Consider the following 21,180-nt stretch of genomic DNA (forward strand, 5'->3'; position numbering starts at 1 on the left):
CCAGCTTTCTGTACCACGGGGTAATGTCACTGTGGTGGCGGCGGCTGCAGCTGCTGTTTATGTCAGAGGAGCGACCTCCCATAGACACGGGGCAAAACCCCTGAGTTCAGGCCTTCACAGCCATGCTCAAGGACTCTAGGCGTGCCCCTGCCTTCCTTCTGGGTGCTCGGCCCATCTGGGCCATTCCTCTGGGGCCCATCCCAGAACAGAAATCAAGGGGGACAGGGATAGAGGGATAGCGTGCAAGCGTGGAAGCCGCTGCTCTGCCTGGGAACGTGTTGGGAAGTCAGGAGAGGTACCTAGGAGCCTGTCGCTGAATGGTTGGCAGGATCTCCTCAGCAGAAAAAGGGGAACAGGACAAGCCAGGCTCCAGCCCAAGCCTGGCGAGGACTTCAAGGCCTCAGAAGACGCCTTGGGCAAGGCTTGGGAGTGCAACTGAGGCCCCTAGGGGGCCCTGAAGGCTGTGCCAGGGAGTCAGGTGACTGGAGTCCTAGAAGCTATCTTTAGGGAGCATTTATTAGACGCCGGGCACTGTAATAGGCGTGGGGGTCGGAGGTGACGAAGACAGTCATTCCATGGAGTCTAGGCCAATTGCTGTGTGCCTGGGGTGTCCACCTCAGAGATCCACATCCCTGACCTACTGTGACACGTAGCTGCTGCCTTTCTCCCGTCGGAGCAGACTCCTTCCATAAAACAGCTTTACTGGGATGGCCCCTGTTAACAGACTCTTCAACTTGTTGGATTAAAGAGCCTGTGGGTACCGTGGCAGGGCTGGGCGGGGTGCCGCATCGTCCCACGTCAGATCCCAAGGAGGCGCAGAAACAGCCTCCGGGCCTTGGGGGCACCAGCTTTCTCAGGCGTTCCCACCCTCTGGTAGCTGCCAAACGTGTTCCTGCAGCCAGGAAGCGTGACATGAAAGTCCTCACCCTGCCAACTTGGCCTGTGATGGTTAAATGACAGACGCCAACACCCTGACTGCGGGTTGCTGCTGACTTTGGCAGGGAGAGGCGGAGGAGGTGAGGGGCTTCCCACAAGAGTACCTGTCACTCTCGGTGGAGTAGGCGGAGCCACAAGGCTCATTTCCCCCACCATGTGGGGTGCAGCCAGGGAAGCGCCCAACCTTGGCTGCAGGTCAAGGACAAGCTGAGGGCCCTGTGCTCACCCCACTGTGCCCCGTGCATTGAAGTCTTCGCCTGTTCTCTTCCTCACGGCGGAGGCAACTGAGTCCAGAAGGCCTCATTAACTTCTTCAGGGCCACAGCGTCACTTGGCGTGGCAAGCAGAATGCCTGTCGTTCATGTTTTATAAAGACAGGAAATGGTTCAGAGAGGTTAAATGACTTGCCCTGGGTCACAGAACGGGCAAGCAGGACCCTTGTCCCAGGTCAGAGTGACAGGGTCCACTGCAGCGGGCCTTCTCCCGCTCACCCGGATGAGAAGGGAGCCAGCAGCCAGGAACCGCTCTGCGGGCCTGTGTTGGGGTGGCTTCATCGTTGGCTTACCCCACTGAGCTCCGATTCTTGGTGTGTCTACTGTAGTCAACTTCTTTTTCTGTCAGTATGACACAAACCTAGACATTTCCAGGAAGAGGGAACATGAGTTGAAGAACTCCCTCCACCCGATTTGGACATCTTCTTGATTGGTAATTGTGCAGGGGTCCACTGTGGGCAGTGATGTAGTTTTGCCAGTGATTTATCACAGTAACAGAGAACTAAACCGAAACCTCAAGTACATGTTGATATATCTTTTGTCTTTATTTTCTTTATTTTTAGAGATTGATTTATTATGGATAGTGTTCTGCCTGCATGGACTCCTGCAGGCCACAAGAGGGCACCAGATAGCATTATGAGCCACTATGTGGTCGTGGAATTGAACTCAGGACCTTCGGAAGAGCAGCCAGTGCTCTTAACCCCTGAGCCACAAGTCGATTTCTTATAAATCAAGAAAACCTTTATATATAATGATAAAGTACCGTCTTTATACCCACATGGGTAGAAACACACCAGCCCTCATGCATGCTGCCCTTACAAGCGCTCTAATCATGAGCTATCGTATGAGGGGGCGACACCAAAGAGAGGACGAAAATGTCAGAATGTGGCCCCTCTCTTGTGGCCGGGGTTATCATCCTCTGTGATCCTCTCCTACTTGGGGCAAACCCATGTCTCTGCTCCTCCTCAACCCTGGAATAATCAGAGAAAAAAAGCAAAGTAACGGGGGACCCAGGAGTGGCGGGGAGAAGGCTGCCTTCTGAATGACAGATTTCTCCAGAAGGGACAGAGGAGCGGCAAGAGGCAGAAATGATGGGGACACGGGTCTGTAAGCTATCTCGACACTGAGGATCACAGCACAGTCATGAGAGCCTGGACTACCGAAGACATGAATTTCCTAAGTCCCCGAACTCCTTTCCCGCGGCTGCTGTGACAAACGGCTACAAACCTGGTGACTTACAGCAACAAAATTTTACTCCCCTTCCCCCCCAGTTCTGAAGACTTAAAGTCTGTGATCTGTTACTAAGCCATCCAAAATTTATATAACCTTCCTTGCTCTAGGGAGAGTCCCTCTCTTGTCCTTTCTAATTTCTGGTGACTGTCAGGATTTCTGCACTCTGGGCTTCATCACTTGATCTCTACCTCAGAGGTCATACTACCCCCATCTCCTATCCCTGCCTTTTCCTGAAAAGAATTCTTGTCACAGGGCCCCTGATAATCCAGGATCATCTCACTCCAAAATCCTTAATCACCTCTGAAAAGCCCTTCCATTCAGGTTCCAATCCTAGAACCCAGGATTAGCACCCATGGAGGGGTTGCCTGCAGCCGACCCATGGGCAGGAGCCGCACGCCAGCACCTGAGAGCAGAGGGCAGCAGGTTCTGAGCTGGAGGTAGACTCCTAGAATGAGCCTGGACAGAACAGGGAGTCAGGAGTGCCTCCCCTGAAGCTGGGAGCGGTGGAGCAGGCCTGTAATCCCAGCACTTGGTTGGCAGAGGCAAGCAGATCTCTGTGAGTTCAAGGCCAGCCCGCTCTACAAAGGGAGTCCAGCCAAGGCTACACAAGGAAACCCTGTCTCCAGACAAAAAAAAAAAAAAAAAAAAAAGTCCCTCCCTTGCTTAGGTGCTCCTTTTTATCAGTGTCTTCTCCATCCAGCTGGAGTCAGTTCCCAGCAAGCATAAGTGGTTCAGAAGTGAAGCCAGTAAGCACAGGCAGCACCCCATTCTGAGATGGGACAATGGAGGCCAAGCAAGGGGGTCTGGTTTTGTCTGGAAGCAACACAACACGAGGGGTTTTGCGTGTCCTCCGTCTCCTACAGCCTTCCTATACCAGCTTTTCTTATTTTATCATTTCTCATCCTTTTTTTTTTGTTGTTGTTGTTTAGTTTTCTTCCTCTTGGCGCTTTAAAGCGAAGGGCGCTGGAGCGCATCTTCCTTACAAGAGACTGCATGAAAGTGTTGTGTCACCAGTCGCATCTGGTGCTTCTTTAAGTGGGGTGCTGGGGTTGGGGGCCAGGTCCGTGGAGTCAGGCTTCTTATTCCGGCCGGAGGAAAGGAGGAGAATGCGTGGTCAGCCGCTACCTTCTCGCGCCATCAGCCCTCCTGAAGACAGAAAAGCTGCGGTGACAACTTGGAGTTCAAAGCACTGGGGGTGAGGTGGGGGGCGGGGGCTGGGGAGGCAGAAGTAGGCGGATCACCGTGAGTTCAAGGCCAGCCCGGTCTACAAAGTGAGGACAGCCAGGGCGGTTACACACCAAATCTTGTCTCGAAAATCAAAAACAAACAAACAACAACAACAGAAGTCAGAGGTTCTGGAATCTGGGTAGTATCTTGCCCACCCCGGAATCGGAATCCAATCTAACCTCAACTTCACCTCCGGCTGGTTTTACACAAGAAACAGAAAGCTTCCACGAACCAGTTCCCTCATCTTTGGCAAGTGTCCACCCCGCCCGGGCCGCCTAGGACCCTCCCCCCGGACCAATCCACGACCCCCCTGCGCGCACCTCTACCTAAAACCACGCCGGGCGCGCGTGGGCAGGGCTTAGCCAGGGCACGCTCAGGCTCCACAGCTCGGAAGTCGTCCGGGCCTCCGCCTCCCACGCGCGGACTTACGGGGCCCACGCGGAGGGCGGGCCGAGCCGGAGCCTTTGTGTTCAAACCGACCAATGGGCGGCGACGGAGGGCGGGGCGGGCCGGGCGAGCCTGGCCAATGGGTCGCGGGCTGTCAGCGTTGAGTGACAGGCACACACATACACACTGGGCCACGCGCGCGCCGCCCGGCCCCACTCGCGCAGCGCGGGCCCCCGTCGGCCGCATTGTCCGTGCAGCGACCCCGCGCCGTCCTGGGTCCCCGCTCCGCGCGCGTCGCAGCCCCAGCTCCGGACCCGGCTCGGCTCGGCGCTCTGCACCGCCCCCGGGGACCCACGCAAGGTAAGAGACGGGGTGGGCCCGCCTCCCACGGCCCGGCTCTCGCTCGCCCCGGCTCGCCGTCCGGCCTGCGTCCCCTTGTCCCGCCAGGCCGGCCCACCCCAGCCCCGCACGGCGGCGCACACCCCGGGCCACCCTCGGCCCGGCGCCCTGACGCATCGCGGTCACGGGGAGGGCGCTGTCCCCAGGCGGGACTTCCCCAGCAGCCTCCGGGGAGGAGGGCAGCCAAGACCCAGCCGCCCCAAACCGGCCCAGGGCAGTGCCACAGGCCGGGTCCTGGCATTGGAAGTTCGCAGCCTGCGCCACGGCCGCCTGTCACAGTTGGGAGGGGTGGGGGACGGGCGCGCGGGGCGGGGGGGAGGCCCATTTAGCTCAGTTCCAAAACAGCCTACCCAACCTAACCAAAACAAAGCCATCGCGCGCAGGGGTGTGACTTAGAGCCAGGACGGGAGGGGGGGGGTGAGCGCCTGGAGCACTTTCCACGTCCCAGGGGAAGTGGAGTGGAAATGTCGCCAGTTAAGACCCCACCCCCACCCCCAAGACAGGGGCCGGATCTCGGTTGTAATGAAAAGACTCTGAAAGTAGGAAAGGATGTTTCCTTTGAAGGCTTTTGTAACTGTCGGCGGGCTGAGTGGAGGAGTGTCTTATCCTAGAGGCTTCCCACAGGGTAGACCTTGGTCCTCTTGTGAAACCTGGATGGCCGCTGTGGTTAACTATTTTGTGACAACGGGGTGAAGTATGAAAGATAAAAAGATAACGTCCACACAGCGCTCGGGAGGGCTGGGCGGTGGCACCCTTGGCAGCGTTCAGCGCCCCACACCCCCACACCCCCACCTCCTCAGAGCGGGGGTTAAGATTCTTGCCAGCAGCAGCCAGCGTGGGTGCCGTATAAACATGCTGCCTTGTTGTCGTCCTGTGCCCCCTTCATGAGCTGCAGCGGGGCAGGGGTTAAGAGGAGGAGGGTGTGGGCGTCTGGAGCTGTCAGGTTGGGGCGGCAGCATGGGGGGAGCTGCCTTATAAGGACTGGAGTACAACCCGGGCCAGCTTTCTGCCTGGAAGGCTTGAAGTTGAAGAGAGTGAAGGATTCCAGACGGGCAGGCCACCTGGGAAGATGCCAGGTAGCCCAGACGGAGGCTGCTTGTCTTTGTAGCCGGATGAACCTGACCTTCTGGTTTCTGTGGTCCGGGTTGAAGTGTGTTTCTCACCGCTGGGGGGTCAGTGTCCACCGCTGGTATCAGGAGGGATACAAAGTCACAAAGACCGGAAACTCTCATTGGGATGAGCTTGTTTTGTAGTCCCCGCTAGCTAGCCCAGGCTCCCGGGTTGGAAATCTGAGTTTGAAAGTTTCGCTTACCTTCAATCATGGCACGGTGGAAGGCGGGTCTTCTCACCTCCGCCTTCCTGTCAATTTCACCCCACCCCACGTGGTCACTGTGACTGTCCAGACTGACTGCAACACCACACACACACACACACACACACACACACACACACACAGCTCCGCTTTCTACTTCCTGCTTCGTTAACAAATGTCCACTGTGTAACCACTTAATCTGCAGCCGTGTTCCAAGTGTATGTTACATGGAGCTGTAACACTTCCCCAAACTTTTTGCAAACCTTTTGCTGGACGCAGATGCCCAGGCCCTGCAGCCTGTCAGGTCAGAGCAGAGAGACCTGGCTCTCACCTATGGGCTAGTGCCCCAGGTTCCTCCCTGTAAGAGGGGTGATGATGGCCACCTTGCTTGTGCCAGAGTGTTAGTGAGTAGGGAAGGAACCACGCGGCCCGTGGTCATTTGTCCTTGTCACGTCAAGATGCTACAGCACAGTGTGCCAAGCACGCACCGGCTGCTCTTCCGGAGGACTCAGGTTCAAATCCCACCACACACACACACACACACACACACTTACACACACACACACACACACACACACACACCACACACGGTGGCTCATAACCGTAATTCCAGTTCAGGGGGACCCAGCAGCCTCACACAGACGTACATGCAGGGAAAACACCAGTGCACATAAAATAAAAATTAATTGTTAAAAAAGGAAAAGAAAGTGTGCCCCGTGGAAGGGGAGCAGGGGGTGCGAGGCTGGACAGTTGGAGAGAATAAAGCCCTGGGGTGGGGGCGGGGCTGGAGGGCACGCCCCAGGAAGCAGTGCCTGTCATGTGTCACGTCTCTGCTGCGCCTCAGAAGTTGAGCAAGGCTCAACTCTGGATCCCACAGAGGTCAGTGCCAAGGAGGATAAAGGCAAGCAACCTATAAATTAGGAAACCTTGTGAAAAGGGCCATGGAAGAGGCTTCCTGAATCTTAAGTAAGTCCCAAGGCAGGCAGCAGCCAGGGGTGAGTGGAGAGACAGCCTAGATCACAGGGCAGCTTTGCCTGGGTGCACAGGTTGTCCATTTTCTGCAGCAAGGCAGTGCCAGTGTCTCCCCTCTGGGGACAGCTCCGCACCTATACGTTGTCCTGTCTCCCCTAGCCTCTCTTCAGGAGAAGGGTCCCCACCCTGCCCCATCATGTCAAGACGAAGCCAGCGCCTCACACGCTACTCCCAGGATGACAATGATGGCAGCAGCAGCAGCAGCGGCGCGAGCTCCGTGGCAGGAAGCCAAAGCACCCTGTTTAAAGACAGTCCTCTCAGGTAGGAAAAGAACAGGCAGCTCTTTCTTCTGCTGCTGTTGGTGGATGGAGAGGAGATGCTTGGCCGAGGGGGTTCTGCCTTTCTTCATGCCTGTAAGGATGCTGGGACCCAGGAAGCTGCCTCCTTCACCCCCCTGCAAGCCGGAGCCACCCAGCCTCAGGTTTAGTGAACAGGAAGTGGGGAGAGACAGCCTCACACCAAAGCCAGGCAGGAAACACCAAAGCTGTAAGCCGGTGTTTCTCTGACTGGGTGGGTGTGGCAATCCAGCCACCCTCCCCAGGTCCACACTTGACATCTCACCATCTTGGGGCCTCGGTAGTGGCTGGTGGCTCAGGGAAACGGTGCCTTGCCATCCTGCCTCCTTGCAGCCTTGAGCCCCTGAGGCTCTGGCCAGGTCTGGGAGGCCAGGTCAGGTTTGTCCAGATCTTCAGTAGGGTTGTGGAAACGCCTAGTCCCACTTGGAAGCATGGGAAAAGGTCTGGCTTTGAAGTTAGAAAGCTGGTTTGGATGCTACCGCCGTCTCTGGTGAGACTCAGAGACAGATACTAGGAGCAGAGACCTGTGCTGGGAACTAGTCAGAGGCAGATAGGTTGTTGGTCGCCTGGCCACAAGGCCTGCCCGCGCAAAGCAAGGCTGTTGGCTTTCCTTTCCCGGCTGGGCTCACGTCTCTGCCTCTCTCCTCCTGGCTGTCCCACAGGACTTTGAAGAGGAAATCCAGCAACATGAAGCGCCTGTCCCCAGCCCCACAGCTGGGCCCCACCTCTGACTCGCACACCTCCTACTACAGCGAGTCCCTGGTTCGGGAGTCCTACATAGGCAGCCCCCAGGCCGTCTCCCTCGCCAGGAGCGCCCTCCTGGACGACCGCCTACACGGTGAACCCTACTGGAGTGAGTACTCCGGACCTCCCCTCCCGGTGTTCCCACGGGGCCCCTCAGCCCCAGGCCCCCCCACCCCTGGGTGGAGGCTGTGGGAGCTCAGCAGAGCCCATCTCCTGCCAGGTGGAGACCTGAGGGGGAGGAGGCGGAGAGGCACCGGTGGCTCTGAGAGCAGCAAAGCCAACGGGCTCACCACCGAGAGCAAGGCCTCAGAGGACTTTTTCGGCTCTTCCTCCGGCTACTCTTCAGAGGATGACTTTGCAGGTAGGTGCTGCCTCCTGATCCCATGTGAGTGGGTGCCAGGGCTCCAGGGGACCAAGGGCAAGGGGCACCCTGACAGTGTGAGGTGACCTCACATTTGTGGGCATGTCACAGCTTCCCTGAGAGCTGGGGATAGTTTCAGTGGTAGAGAATTTGCCTGGCAAACATGCAGCCTTGGGTAGCTCTGTGTGTGTGTGTGTGTATGTGTGTTCATGCATGTGTGCACCTTACTGGGTGTCCACACAAAGCATTCCCTCCTGGTCCAAACTGTCCCTTACCTAGGACTGTGTGTGTCTGTAGGATCCTCCTCCACTGGTCCTCGAGTGACCCAGAACCACACCACTGTATTTTGGGTACTTTAACCCAGGGCTCAAGCATGGTCAGTACTTAGTAATTTCTGTTACATGCAGAAATTATACATACATACTCTGTTACATGAGTCCCTTGTCTGGTTCTAAGCAACTGCCTAGGGACTGTCTGCAAGGTGAGGGGTGCAAAGGGAAATAAAATGTCAGGGCCCCAGACTTAGCTCAGAGGCACAGGTCCTAGGTTCAGTCCCCAGCACCAGGAAAAAGGTATTGGAGACTTCCCATCTCGTCACTTGTCACTTCACAAACATTCCTTGACCTACTGTGTGCTGGGCCAGCCTGACAGGCGGATGGGTGGCAGATGGCATCTGAGGCCCTTCTAGTTGGTGCCGGTGAGGAGCTGAGTTTGTCCCTTCCCCCCCTCCCCGCAGGCTACACGGACTCCGAGCAGCAAGGCTCAGGGTCAGGGTTAAGGAGTGCAGCATCTCGGGCAGGCTCCTTTGTCTGGACTCTGGTCACTTTTCCAGGTGGGTGCTCGCTGTGTGCTAGGCCACTTGCACACTCTGCAGCCGTCACCTCTCTCTGGGTCTGGGCCTGGGCACCCAGCCTACAGACTTGGGGAAGGCTTGTATTGGAACCACCACTGGGGGCCAGGAGCTGTGGGAACCCCAGCAGGTCTGGGCCTGAGCCACTGCAGAATGGGCCGGGATGGACTTGGAAAGGGGTAGGGGTCACTGTGAAGTGGGACAAAGGAGGCTTGGCAGGGGTTGGGCAGGGGAGCATGCAGATGGGGAAAGGGTCGTGTGCTAAATCTGACCAAGTCTTGGGCTTCACGGCCACTTTCCAGGCCGGCTCTTCAGTCTTCTCTACTGGTGGGTTGGCACCACCTGGTACCGCCTGACGACTGCCGCCTCCCTCCTGGACGTCTTCGTCTTAACCAGGTGAGCGAGACTCCGGCTGATGAATCAGGAAGACCTGGCACCACAGACCCTGCATGCGGCCCACCATCCCCGGAAGGTTCCGAGGCCTATGCATAGCGTGTGCTGTAGGCAGGGTTGACAGCCCTTCCCATAGTAGTCTGCGACACAGGTTTCTGCTTCACTTTCATTCCTCCGAAGAACCAAGGGTCACCCAGCCCAGCCACGTCCAGTCCTCACAAAAAGGGTGGCTTTGCTCCCACTGATAAACTGTGAGGCCCTACCCCAAAAGTGGGGTTCTCGGAAAGCCCTGCCTCCCTCGTAAGCCCGTGACAGGCTATATATCCCAGAGGTTCCTGCTCATGATTAGAAGCCGTGAAGAGGCTTTCATTGCCTGAGGACGCTGTGGGGTCATTCCCCGAGTTCCCAAACCAGCAGGACAGAGGTTAAGGACCGTGCCCCTTGGGCTAAACCAGGAGGTCATGGTGCCTCTGCCAAATCCAGGTCATGGAACATGGCTGGTGCTGCTGGAAAGAGGGACAGTCACCAAAGAACCTGAGAGAATAGAGAATCAGTCAGGAGGGCTGAGAGTCTGAAGCTAGCCTGAGCTACATGGGGAATCCAGGCCAGCCTGGGCTACTTATTGAGACCCTTATCAAAAAATGTAAGTGTGTGGGTGGGTGGGTGGAAAGATGGCTCAGCAGTTAAGAGCACTGGCAGCAGTTCCAGAGGACTTGAGCTCAATTCCTAGCCCCCACATGGTGGCTCCCAACAGTTTATAACTTCAGTTCCAGGGAATCCAATGTTCTCTTCTTGACTCTAAAAGCACTCATCTGCACGTATGTGTACACACACACATACACACATACACAAACATACCACACACACATACACACATACACATATCACATACATACACACTCATACACACACACACACACCACACACATACACACACAATTAAAAATAAGTTTTAAAATCCAAATAACCAGGATTTCCCTGTAACTCTTAGGACCTACAGGTACCCAGTCTGGGCCAGGTCCCAGAGGAAGCTTAAACTCTAGTTTAGAATTCTAGAAAAGTCCTAAGGGACTGAGTGGAGCATGGAGGCCCAGATCCCACTGACGTCGCCTTCTGTCTGCTCTCCCGAGGTCCAGGCACTTCCCACTGCACCTGAAGACTTTTCTGTGGTTCCTCCTGCTCCTGCTCCTCCTGACTGGTCTGACCTACGGTGAGCAGGGGTGGAAGAGCGGGAAGCTGGAGGCAGGGGTAGGGTGTGGCTGATGCTGACAGTGAGCCAGGCAGAGCCCTGGGCCTGACTTCCCCACTCCCCCAACCCCACCCCAAGGGCTGTGCTGCCCCAGGCTGCCCCTTCTGACAGTGTCCCAGGGCTGAGGGGATACACCTCCTCTCCTGACCTTGCTGTTGCTACAGTACATGGCGCCTGTGGGAGGAACACGCCCCTGGACAGCCAGTTTCTGGGTAGCAAGCAAGAACTCTGAGCTATTATTAGGAGCAGCTATTTTCCCTCTATTCCAAATCAGGACAGAGTCTGTGCGAGTGGATTGTTTTTACAAGCTCAAGTGAAACCTTTGGCTGCCTTTAAGCTAGAAGCTCTGAAACGGACAGAGAGGTGCTGGTTGGGACAGTGAGGCCTGCAACACTGCTCTGCCTCATTCTGGCTGCCAGAGGACCTTTGTCATCTTTGCCTTGTGTGTTCTCTCATTGGACAGTTTCACTGAGTGTCCGGTTTCATGTGACTTGGCTGTGTAGTCCCAGGCTCACTTTCATTGTCTGCAACAACAATCCTTTATCAGTGTTTTGATGTCTTTTTTGTTTGTTTTGTTTTGAAGACAGAGTTGGTTTTATAGTCTTTTTTCCTCCTCCTCCTCATCCTCCTTCTGTTTCATTTTGTTTTGTTGGTATTTTTTAAGATAAGATTTCACTTTTTAGCCCTGGCTGTCCAGGCCTGAAACCTTGTTGACCTTGAACTCACGGATCTGCCTGCCTCTGCCTCCTGAGTGCTGGGATTAAAGGGGTGGGCCACCTCCGCCACCTCCCAGTGTACGTCTCTTATTAATAAGAGGGCAGGACATTTTTCCAAATGTTGATTTCCTTTTTGTTTCCTGTTAGAGGAACAGCTTGTTCATACCCAGTGGAAAGTAGGCATCACCATTAAAATAATAGTTTTATTACTCACGGTGGTAGTGTTTATTCTGGCAGCACTTTTCTAAGTGTTACTTTCCCCCAGCTCAATCAGAGCCTCACAGTTTCCTCGAGGGGCTGATAGAGCTGGTGTCACGGCCGGGGCATGTGGAGGTGCGAGTGGAGGGGGCCCAGATCTGCTCAGAGAGTGTGTGGGTTGTCATGTCTACTTGGGACTTCAAGCAGAGTGGCTGGGCACACACTTCCTTCTCCTCCCTGCCCGTGGCCGATAAGTAAGTGGCAAATGTGAAATCAGGGGCCATCTGTTCATCTATGGCTGCAGTCTTGGACCCTGATCTGGGGCCTCAGAATCCCACTTTGAAGCAGGTACTGTGCTCTCTTGAAGATGCTCAGTTGTCAGCAGCCAGTAGAGCCAGGAGCTGCTAAGCCCACTCACAAATGGCCTCTTGAGTCCGCTAACCCTTTCTCTGGACAGAGCAGCGATTGCTAGTTGCCAAAGCTCCCCAGGAGACTGTTCGCAGAGGGCCCACCCTCAAGACTCTGCAGCTGGTAAAGGAAGGTGCTTCATCCTAAGTCTGTCTTTGGCATGAGCGCAGGAACCCAGAGGCTGATGTGAGCACGAAGGTGCTGTGAGGTCATGGCATCATCTCTGGTAGAACAGGGCTCACAGTGACACAGACCATGACTGAGGAGACTCTAAGCACTCTCTCCCTGTGCCTAGGTGCTTGGCATTTTTACCCCTTGGGGCTGCAGACACTGCAGCCCGCTGTGGCCTCCTGGTGGGCAGCAAAGGAGAGCAGGAGGCAGCCAGACCTGTGGGAATCCAGAGATACCTCCCCGCACTTCCAGGTGAGTCCGAGGGTGCCGAGAAGACTTCTCCAGCCTGACTGTGCAGGTAGCAACCCAGCTCACACAAAGCCACAGAACTGCCCCCAGCTGTTGGAGGGCCTGGGGAAGAAGCTAACTTTCCCCTGAACACAACCCAAAAGTTATGTACACCCAACAACCCAAAAGTAATGTACACCTTCAGAAAGCAGAAGGAAGGGCCCGGCAAACGGTCTTACTGCTTTTCAGTGTGATTTCTCCATATTGACATGGCTTCTGTGTTTGTAACATCCTGGATCAGGCACCTCCCACCCCTCCCCCAACTTAAACTTGTGGCTTAGGATTTCAAGCTGAGAGTCTGGAGGGACCGTGGGCCCTTCTGGGCTGTGCCAGGACAGGCTGTGCTAGCTGCATAGTGGGCCAACTGCGCCAGGCCCTCACAGGAACAGCTGCCCCCACATGTTCTTTGTTCACCTGCTGAGCTAGCCTGGGCCTGAAGTCAGTTGAGGGTGACAAGCAGATACATAGCCAGAACGCAGAAGAAATACAGGTCTCCAAAAACTCTGCCCCAGGGCCGGGGGTGCTGGCTCAGGGCAATACACTTGCTGTGTGAGTATGAGACCTGAGTTCAGATCCCCAGGGAGCCGGATAGTCAACTCTAGCTGAAACAGTGACCTCCAGGTTCAATGAGAGAGCTAGTCCCCAAAAAATGAGGTGGAAGTTGGGCGTGGTGGCACACGCCTATAATCCCAGTGCTTTGGGAGGCAGAGGCAGGTAGATCTCTGTGAGTTTGAGGCCAGCCTGGTCTACAAAGTGAGTCCAGGACAGCCAAGGCTACACAGAGAAACCCTGTTTTGGAAAAAAAGAAAAAAGAATCAAAGAGGAAAAAATAAAGTGGAGAGCCATGGAGAGGGCATTTAACCTCAGCCTCTGTTGCACATACATGTGTATACACACACGCACACACACACACACATGCTTACACCGCACACATGAACGTGGCACACACACACACACCTCTTTACGTCAGCAGGGCATGGTGGCTCACACTCACAGTCCTGGCACGGGGTGGGGGGGTTAAAGCTGGAGAGTCACCATGTGTCTGCAGCTAGCCTAGGCTACACAGTAAGCAGCTAGCCTGGGCTACATAGTAAACTGCAGGACAGTCTGGACTAAATGAAACCCTTTCTCAGGAAAACAAACAGCCTCCCCCAGCCCCCCCCACCTTGTCCTCTAGTGATTTGAACTTCGCTTGTAGCTGCTGAATGACACTTGCCACATTTTAAATCCTATGTTCCGGCACGGTACCTTCTTACTCCTTGAAATGATGGCATATTCTGTCATCTTAAAACTCCTTCTAAAGTCAGTCCTTGAAGAGGTGAGGCCCACCTTTCATGTGAAAGGGAGAGGGCCAGCAAAGCTCGGCCAGCTGTCTCAGGGGCTGTACTCAGGAAGCCTTGTGGTAGGCGCCCCTGCTGGCAGACACCAGTGAAGACAGCTGGTTGGGAGAGCTGAGGGCAGGGGCAGGGTAGGACGGGCAGGGGATGGGGTTCTGTGCCCGCTGCCTTGTGAGTCGCGCACACATGTTTAAAGCAGAATGTTTAAAACCTGAGACCTCTGCCCCAAAGCCCTGTGCCCTTTAAGGGACGGTTGGTGGTTGGTAGATTGCGTTTTGTAATTTCCCTTGGCAGAGAGTTTGTTGTTTGGCCAACAGCAGTCCTCAGAATTCACGACACACTATCAGGTGCCACCCTTGGGTCCAAATGGCTCTTACTACATCTTCTCTGTAGGGCATACAGGAGGAAAACGCAAGGTTTTCAAACCATTTCCTCTTTTGGTGTAGTTACCTATGGAAGAACGAAAGTGCTTGGAAGCCAAAAGCTCCTCCCCGCCCCCTCCCCCCCAGCTCATGAGGGGGAGCCTGCCCAGCTGGGGCCCTGTGACCATCCTACAACTTCACAAAAATTTCCTAGCCAGTCCCCGTGCTCAGACTCCCTCTCTTGCCAACCACCTTTCCCTCTACATTGGGATCTGATAGCAAGGACATATTTGGGGTGGGGGTGGGGGGGGCGCTCCTGCAACACACACCCAGAATCTTCCGACACATGCTCCAGCTACTAGCCACGTCCCAGCTGTTTTTGCTTCTTTTGTTTGTTTGTTTTTCAAGACAGGGTTTCTCTGTGTAGCCCTGGCTGTCCTGGAACTCACTCTGTAGACTAGGCTGGCCTTGAACTCAGAGATCCACCCACCTGCCTCTGCCTCCCAGATGTTGGAATTAAAGGCGGGCGCCACTGTACCCAGCGCACTATACCACGTCCTGGGTGTGCCGCATCAGGGACCCCCCTGGAATTCCCTTCTCTCCGCCAGCTGTTGCAGTGGCCATACTCAGGAAGCCCTGTGGTAGGCTCCCCTGGGCCCACACCTCGGTTCTTTCCCTCTGGCCCCACCAGGCTGAGCAGCGGATTCTCTCCCGGGTGCACTCCCTGGAACGGCGCCTGGAAGCTCTTGCTGCTGAGTTTTCCTCCAACTGGCAGAAGGAGGCCATACGGCTGGAACGCCTGGAGCTGCGGCAGGGGGCTCCCGGCCATGGAGGTGGCGGCGGTGGCCTGAGCCATGAAGATACCCTGTCTCTCCTGGAAGGCTTGGTGAGCCGCCGGGAGGCTGCCCTGAAGGAGGACTTGCACAGGGACACGGTGGCTCGTTTCCAGGTAGGGAACAGCGCTGCGTGGGTGTGGGACTGCACATCCCAAAGGGAGATGCCATAGAGAACCCTGACGGTGCACACTGGGGGGGGATGAGGAGACGGTGGGTCACTCTGTCAAGATGGGAATGATCCATTTTCCAAGGTGGGAGTGCCGGGCACAGCGCCTAACCCCCGTCAATTGTTAGGCACCAGGTGGTCCTCCTTACATTTCAGAGTCTTGGAGCATAAGGCCAGGAGCGGAAACCCAGGAGTTCAAGCCCCAGGAGCCCAGTTAGACCATGTCCAAGTCACAAGTGTTCGTCCAAGGGCAGCTGTCAGGCCTCAGGCTCTCAGGGCACGGTGGCACATGCCTTTAATCACAGCACTCAGGAGGCAGAGGCAGGTGGATCTCTGTGAGTTCCGAGGCCAGCCTGGTCGACAGAGCAAGTTTCAGGACAGTCAGGACTAGAGAGATGCTGTTTCAAAACAAAACAAGGGGAAAAAAAACCTACCCAAAAAAGAAAGACAGATCCTTCAGTTTCCTCTTTATATCTGGTAGGAAGAACTGGCTACCCTGAGGGCGGAGCACCACCAGGACTCGGAAGACCTCTTCAGGAAGATTGTCCAGGCCTCTCAGGTCAGTAGGCGAGGCATGTAGCCCTGAACTTACATCTGTCCTTGCTTCTTCCGTGGGTACTGCTGGGTTGTCAAGTAGGAGGGGAGTCGTCTCATGCCTTCTCTAGGGGCTCAGCTTGCCTCAGACAGATGCTCCACAGTGACCCCGGATGTGCATGGGGCAAAGATGGTGATGTGTTGGGTGTGTTTGTGCTCAATGAACACAAACTTACCTAGGCGGGACTGAGTCTGATAAGGGGTGAGGCTCACAGGACCTCACCGCCTTTGATCTTTGCTGAAAGGGCTGGGAGTCCCTGAGGCAGGGATGTACATAAGCAAACACTCCCTTAGAAAACAGGCCCTCAGCTTTCTCCAAACTCATCATTTCTTGTCCTTGTCCCTTCTTCCTGCTCCCAGGAGTCTGAGGCTCGTGTCCAGCAGCTGAAGACAGAGTGGCAAAGGTAATGGCTGCCATCTGGCCAAGGCCGGTTGAAACTTAGCTTAGGTCCCTGCCTGCAGCCGCTGCAGTGAGGCTGGAGCTTGTGGGCTGCTCTTTTCTGTGTGCTGTGAGCTGCTGTGCCTTCCGCAACAAGCTGTGAAGGCATGGGAGGCTGTGGCCTTGTGAATTGTGCCATCCGTGGCCAGAAGGGATCAGGCCAGAATTAGCTCTAAGGCAGCCGTGCTAGTTCCCAAGCTCCTGAGCTGTGTTCTGCTGCCAGACTCAAGGGCAGTCCCGTTCCTTCACACACTCCGTGCGTGACGGGCATACACTTAATGGCAGGAAGCCCTCTTCCTTCCTCAGCATGGCCTTACTTGCTCCCCTCCCTCTGGAACTAGGATGACCCAGGAGGCCTTCCAGGAGAGCTCTGTGAAGGAGCTGGGACGGCTAGAAGCCCAGCTGGCCAGCCTGCGGCAGGAGCTGGCTGCCCTGGCTCTGAAGCAGAACTCCATGGCAGATGAAGTGGGACTGCTTCCGCAGAAGATCCAGGCTGCCAGGGCTGATGTGAGTGGGAGTTACCCAGAGCCCTGCCGAACACCCTCCCCCGAGACCACCCACCTGGGGCGGGGGAGTGGTGTCTGTTACCTGTCCAGTATCCCTGGCCTGTTGTTCCGTGGGCACATGCACAGCTGGACAGATGCAGGCCTGGTCTCTGTGGGAAATGCATTCCCTGGAGAGTAGTTCCTAACCGCTAACATCTCTTCCAGGGGTTCCTTCCTTCCTTCCCAGCTCCTCTTCCTTCACCCCACCCCCTCCACCAGCCCTACCACAGCAGCCCTTGCCATTGCTGCGAGCTTCTTCCGAGTGACACTGCCTTTGTCCCTAGGTGGAATCCCAGTTTCCTGACTGGATCAGTCAGTTCCTCCTCCAAGATAGGGGTGCCCGAAGTGGGCTCCTCCAGAGAGAGGAGATGCATGCTCAGCTGCAGGCGCTGGAGAGCAAGATCCTTGCCAGCATGGCTGAGATGCAGGGCAAGTCGGTCAGGGAGGCTGCGGTTTCCCTGGGACAGACACTGCAGAAGGAAGGCGTGGTTGGGGTGACAGAGGAGGTAAGGGACGACTGCCCCCCCCCAATGCACTGCCGTAGCCCCACACGGCCAGCCCTTTAGTTGTTCTAGGACACAAGTGATGGGGCCTCCTGGCTGGAGGTTCTGGGCCCACTGTGGGTGGTGGAGATGTACAAGACCTGCTTGGGGACCACTGATGGCAGCCTAGCAGGCTCAGTCCATGGATGCCCAGGCAGGGCCTATGCCCCATTCACATGCCAACTGTCTGCTGGCGGCATGTTTCAGCAAGTGCACCGGATCGTCAAGCAGGCCCTGCAGCGCTACAGTGAGGACCGTATTGGAATGGTGGACTATGCCCTGGAATCAGGAGGTATGTGCTGCCTTCATCATTTCGCCTCATCTTGGTCCTTACACTGGCTAGGCCCCAAGTGTGCCAGGCAGCACAGTGCTAAGCACACAGGGCTTGGGACCAGCACCAACCAAGGCTGGGATATGGCCGAGGGATGCCACGGGTTCCTGAGTGGATCCCTGGCTGGGAGGGGCCCCGTGAGTCTGGGTTAGAGCTAAGGGCTGCGCCTGAGGTGCTTGTCCCCGTGCTCTTGGAGACAGCTGGCCATCTCTTCCCTGGCTGCCTCTTCAGCTCTGGGCCTCCCCACAGTGGGTTCTGAAAACTTTCTTTGCTGTGTACAGGAGCCAGTGTTATCAGCACGCGGTGTTCTGAGACTTACGAGACGAAGACGGCCCTCCTCAGTCTCTTCGGCATCCCCCTGTGGTACCATTCCCAGTCACCACGCGTCATTCTCCAGGTGGGCACTCTGAGCAGTGTGGGGGTGGGAGGTGGCTATCTCAGAGCCAGAGCCGGACTCCAGGCCCTTCTGACATGCCTCCTGCCCCCTCCAGCCAGACGTGCACCCAGGCAACTGCTGGGCCTTCCAGGGGCCCCAGGGCTTTGCAGTGGTCCGCCTCTCCGCTCGCATCCGCCCCACAGCCGTCACCTTAGAGCATGTGCCCAAGGCCTTGTCGCCCAACAGCACCATCTCCAGCGCTCCCAAGGACTTTGCCATCTTTGTGAGTACCGGATCTGTGCCCGGGGACAGGGGCTGGGGGGAGTGTCTGTGATGAGAATCACACTGAGCTGGCTCTGGCAGTGGAGGGGTTGGTTAGTGAATATAAAAGAGGAAAGCTGGCCCTTTGGCACGGCTGTCCAGCTGTCCGAGGCTGCAGTGAGCAAGGCGTGAGGTGGCCCTCCCTGACTCTTCCCATCCCTGCATGCTTTTCCGTAGGGCTTCGATGAAGACCTGCAGCAGGAAGGGACGCTCCTTGGCACGTTTGCCTACGACCAGGATGGGGAGCCCATTCAGACCTTCCACTTCCAGGTACAGGCTGGTGGGGGCGGCTCCTCCCACTGCAGTCAGCAGACATCTCCCAGGACTTGCACAGGATACAGGGACAGGCCTGTCTTCCCCCGCAGCCTTACCTCAGGGTGGAGGGTGGAGATGACCCTCCTGTCAGTGACAGAGAGGGCAGCATCCAGAGCTTCACCAGCAGGTGCTCGGCTGAAGTGAGTTTTATCAAGGAAGGGTTGTGACAAGGGGGTCACTGTCAAGGGTATTCCAAACGATCAATGTGCAGTCAGCTAGGGTTTCAGGCAGAGGGTGTATGGCCTAAATAAAGCTAATGTCAGATCTAAGCCTGTTAGAGGCAGATTCTGGAGCTAGGGACATAGTAGCTCAGTTCATTTGTTTTTGTTTGCCTAAAATTATTTATTTTTATGTGTATGAGTACTTTGCTTGCATATATATGTCTGCGTACCAGGCATTTGTGTGGGGCCCTAGGAGGGCTTTGGATCCCTTGGAACCAGAGTTACCAACAATTACAAGTTGCCATAAGGATGCTGGGAATTGAACCTGTATCACATTAAGAGTAGCCAGTGCTCTTACTGAGCCAGCTCTTCACCACTATAGCTCTGAAGCACAGAGTTCAGGCTAGACACTTGAGAAAAAAAAGCAAACTGTGTCCACAAGCTTCCTGTGAGGGTCCTGTGCACCGACAGCACTGGCCGGGACTGGGGGGGAACAATTTCACCAGTGCTGGTTCTGATTCAGACTGTTCACACACCATCCACACCATCATGTGGGTGTTGGCCCCTAGGAACCCTGAAGTCCCCAGGGCCTTTGGCCTGGAAACTTTGTTCCAGGAAATAGACTGTTTTTGTTCCAGGAAATTCTGTTTTTTGTTGCTGTTTTGGTTTTGAGCCCCAAGGAAGGAGAAGACACCTGGCTGCTGGAGTAGCTCTCCCCCATCCCATGCCCTTCTCTGCTGGTGAGGCGTCAAGGGACTCTGACACTGAACCCCTCTTTCCTACCTAGGCTTCCAATATGGCCACATACCAAGTCGTGGAGCTCCGGATCTTGACCAACTGGGGCCACCCTGAGTACACGTGCATCTACCGCTTCCGGGTGCACGGAGAGCCCGCCCACTAGCCCTCTGGGAGGCTCACGCTTCCCAGCCAGCCATCCCTGCTCTGAGAGGGGGTGCACGGCACCGCACCACTGCTCGCACGTGCTTGATAGTGCTGACTTCAGGGGCGAGAGCCAAGGGGCAGCATGGGCGGGGTTCCCTGCACAGCCAAGCAGCTCCAGGTCACCAGCAGGCTCCCGTGCTTTTCTTAGGCCCCTCCCTAGCTAGGTGCCTATCAGGGTGTATATATGTAGCATACTTTGGCGGACTGGGGGTCAAGAAGTGAGGCTATTTGGTGGAGGGACTGGCACCAGAGAGTTCCCGGTAGGTGCCAAAGCTGTGGGCATGCCAAGCCAGAGCCCCGGGGAGGTGAGCTAGGGGTCTTGTGGCCTTTCAGGACAGTGCTCAGCACTATGCCGCTGGGATTGCCCCTGGCAGGTACCTGGTAAAGGACTCAGAGGCTGCTGTGCTCTTCCGGCATGGCGAGTGCCATGGCCCACAGGGTTTCTCGCATCCTGGAGGATACCAGCTCCTGTGTGCCTCTGAGGACTGCTTGTCTGTGCCAACCTAGAAGGTCCCCAGTGCTGGGGACCACTGCTTTTTCTCCCGCTGTGGGGTGAGGGGCTACTCTGTCCTCTATTCCTGCTATATCCTGCCTGTGCTCAACAAGCTTTCCATTCCCCCAGGGGAGGACCTAGGCCTGTCTTTGGGGCCATTCTATCAGGGGAGTCTAGAAGACAGGGGAGATGGCTCTGGGGGTCCTCTTGGTCCAGTGCCACTAGCCACATTGTGGCTCAAGGTATCAGGCGGAGAGGCAATGCTAACCCATCCATCTAAAGAGACCCTAGAGAGGGCCCTGTCCACTCTAAAACAACTCCCTCAGGCTCTCAGCGCTTGCTTACAGTCTGTCTCCTTTCTGGCTCCTCTATGGGGGAAGTTGGGTAAGGGCTGGGAGGGAGGCTTGCAAAAGTTAGCCTGTGTGGGGAGGGGTAAGAGGCTGTTAAACTAAGCGGCCCTGCTGTATTATATATAGAATTCTCAAGGTCTGTGCTGTTTTGTTTTTGTTTTTTTCTTTTTTTAAACTGAAAAGCTACAGGCTTGATCCCTAGCCCCATTCTGAGGGGCACCAGCTGTTACTCAGTTTCTAGTTCCTGGCCTCTGAGAGAGGCTTGGTCCTGGCCTACAGAAGGGGCCAGGGAGAGCTGCCAGGCAAGGGCCCAGTGTTCTGGCACAGCGGTAACCTGTACAGCCCTGCCCTCAGGGCTTGTTCTGCGCTCTCCTGTCACAAATGCTGCACTGTTGATTCTTTTTAAAAACAAAACAAAAAGCAAACCTCTCCAGACTCTTAATTTATGCCTATGCAAAAAATAAAGGATACCCAGGTTCACTGCATTGTGCTCTTTATCAGTCAGAGTGATTCAGCTGCTCTTGGGGATACAGGGACTGAATTCTTAGCCAAACCACTGTACCCAAAGACTTAGTCCTAATGCTCAGAGCAAATCACCG

The 21,180-nt window shown here is 55.8% G+C and overlaps 1 protein-coding gene across 3 annotated transcripts; it reads left to right on the plus strand.

Moving 5' to 3' along the window:
* The first annotated feature begins 4,281 nt into the window (after window positions 1–4,281).
* Sun2 (Sad1 and UNC84 domain containing 2) lies at window positions 4,282–21,066 on the plus strand. 3 transcript variants are annotated; one of them, XM_021652425.2, is made up of 18 exons: window positions 4,282–4,414; window positions 6,897–7,058; window positions 7,756–7,946; window positions 8,058–8,198; window positions 8,935–9,030; window positions 9,351–9,444; window positions 10,572–10,651; window positions 12,308–12,435; window positions 14,862–15,119; window positions 15,654–15,731; window positions 16,127–16,170; window positions 16,547–16,712; window positions 17,035–17,256; window positions 17,500–17,584; window positions 17,905–18,020; window positions 18,115–18,282; window positions 18,498–18,590; window positions 19,584–21,066. In XM_021652425.2, exons 2-18 carry the CDS (start codon window positions 6,934–6,936, stop codon window positions 19,695–19,697), a joined length of 2,199 nt encoding a protein of 732 aa, XP_021508100.1. In that variant the 5' UTR covers window positions 4,282–4,414; window positions 6,897–6,933; the 3' UTR covers window positions 19,698–21,066. The 3 variants fall into 3 exon arrangements, with proteins under 3 accessions (XP_021508100.1, XP_021508102.1, XP_021508101.1); XM_021652427.2 differs by having other exon boundaries at window positions 10,578–10,651; XM_021652426.2 differs by lacking the exon at window positions 4,282–4,414 and adding an exon at window positions 6,613–6,731.
* The last annotated feature ends 114 nt before the right edge of the window (window positions 21,067–21,180 follow it).

Source organism: Meriones unguiculatus, chromosome 8 (genome assembly GCF_030254825.1).
Source record: "Meriones unguiculatus strain TT.TT164.6M chromosome 8, Bangor_MerUng_6.1, whole genome shotgun sequence".
NCBI lineage: Eukaryota > Metazoa > Chordata > Mammalia > Rodentia > Muridae > Meriones > Meriones unguiculatus.

Bases quoted from the DNA above. Each gene is read 5' to 3' on its own strand.
- Sun2 (XM_021652425.2), top strand. From the start codon at position 6,934: ATGTCAAGACGAAGCCAGCGCCTCACACGCTACTCCCAGGATGACAAT. The intron at 15,120-15,653 runs GTAGGGAACAGC...TATATCTGGTAG, and splicing joins ACACGGTGGCTCGTTTCCAG to GAAGAACTGGCTACCCTGAG. The intron at 17,257-17,499 runs GTAAGGGACGAC...GGCATGTTTCAG, and splicing joins TGGTTGGGGTGACAGAGGAG to CAAGTGCACCGGATCGTCAA.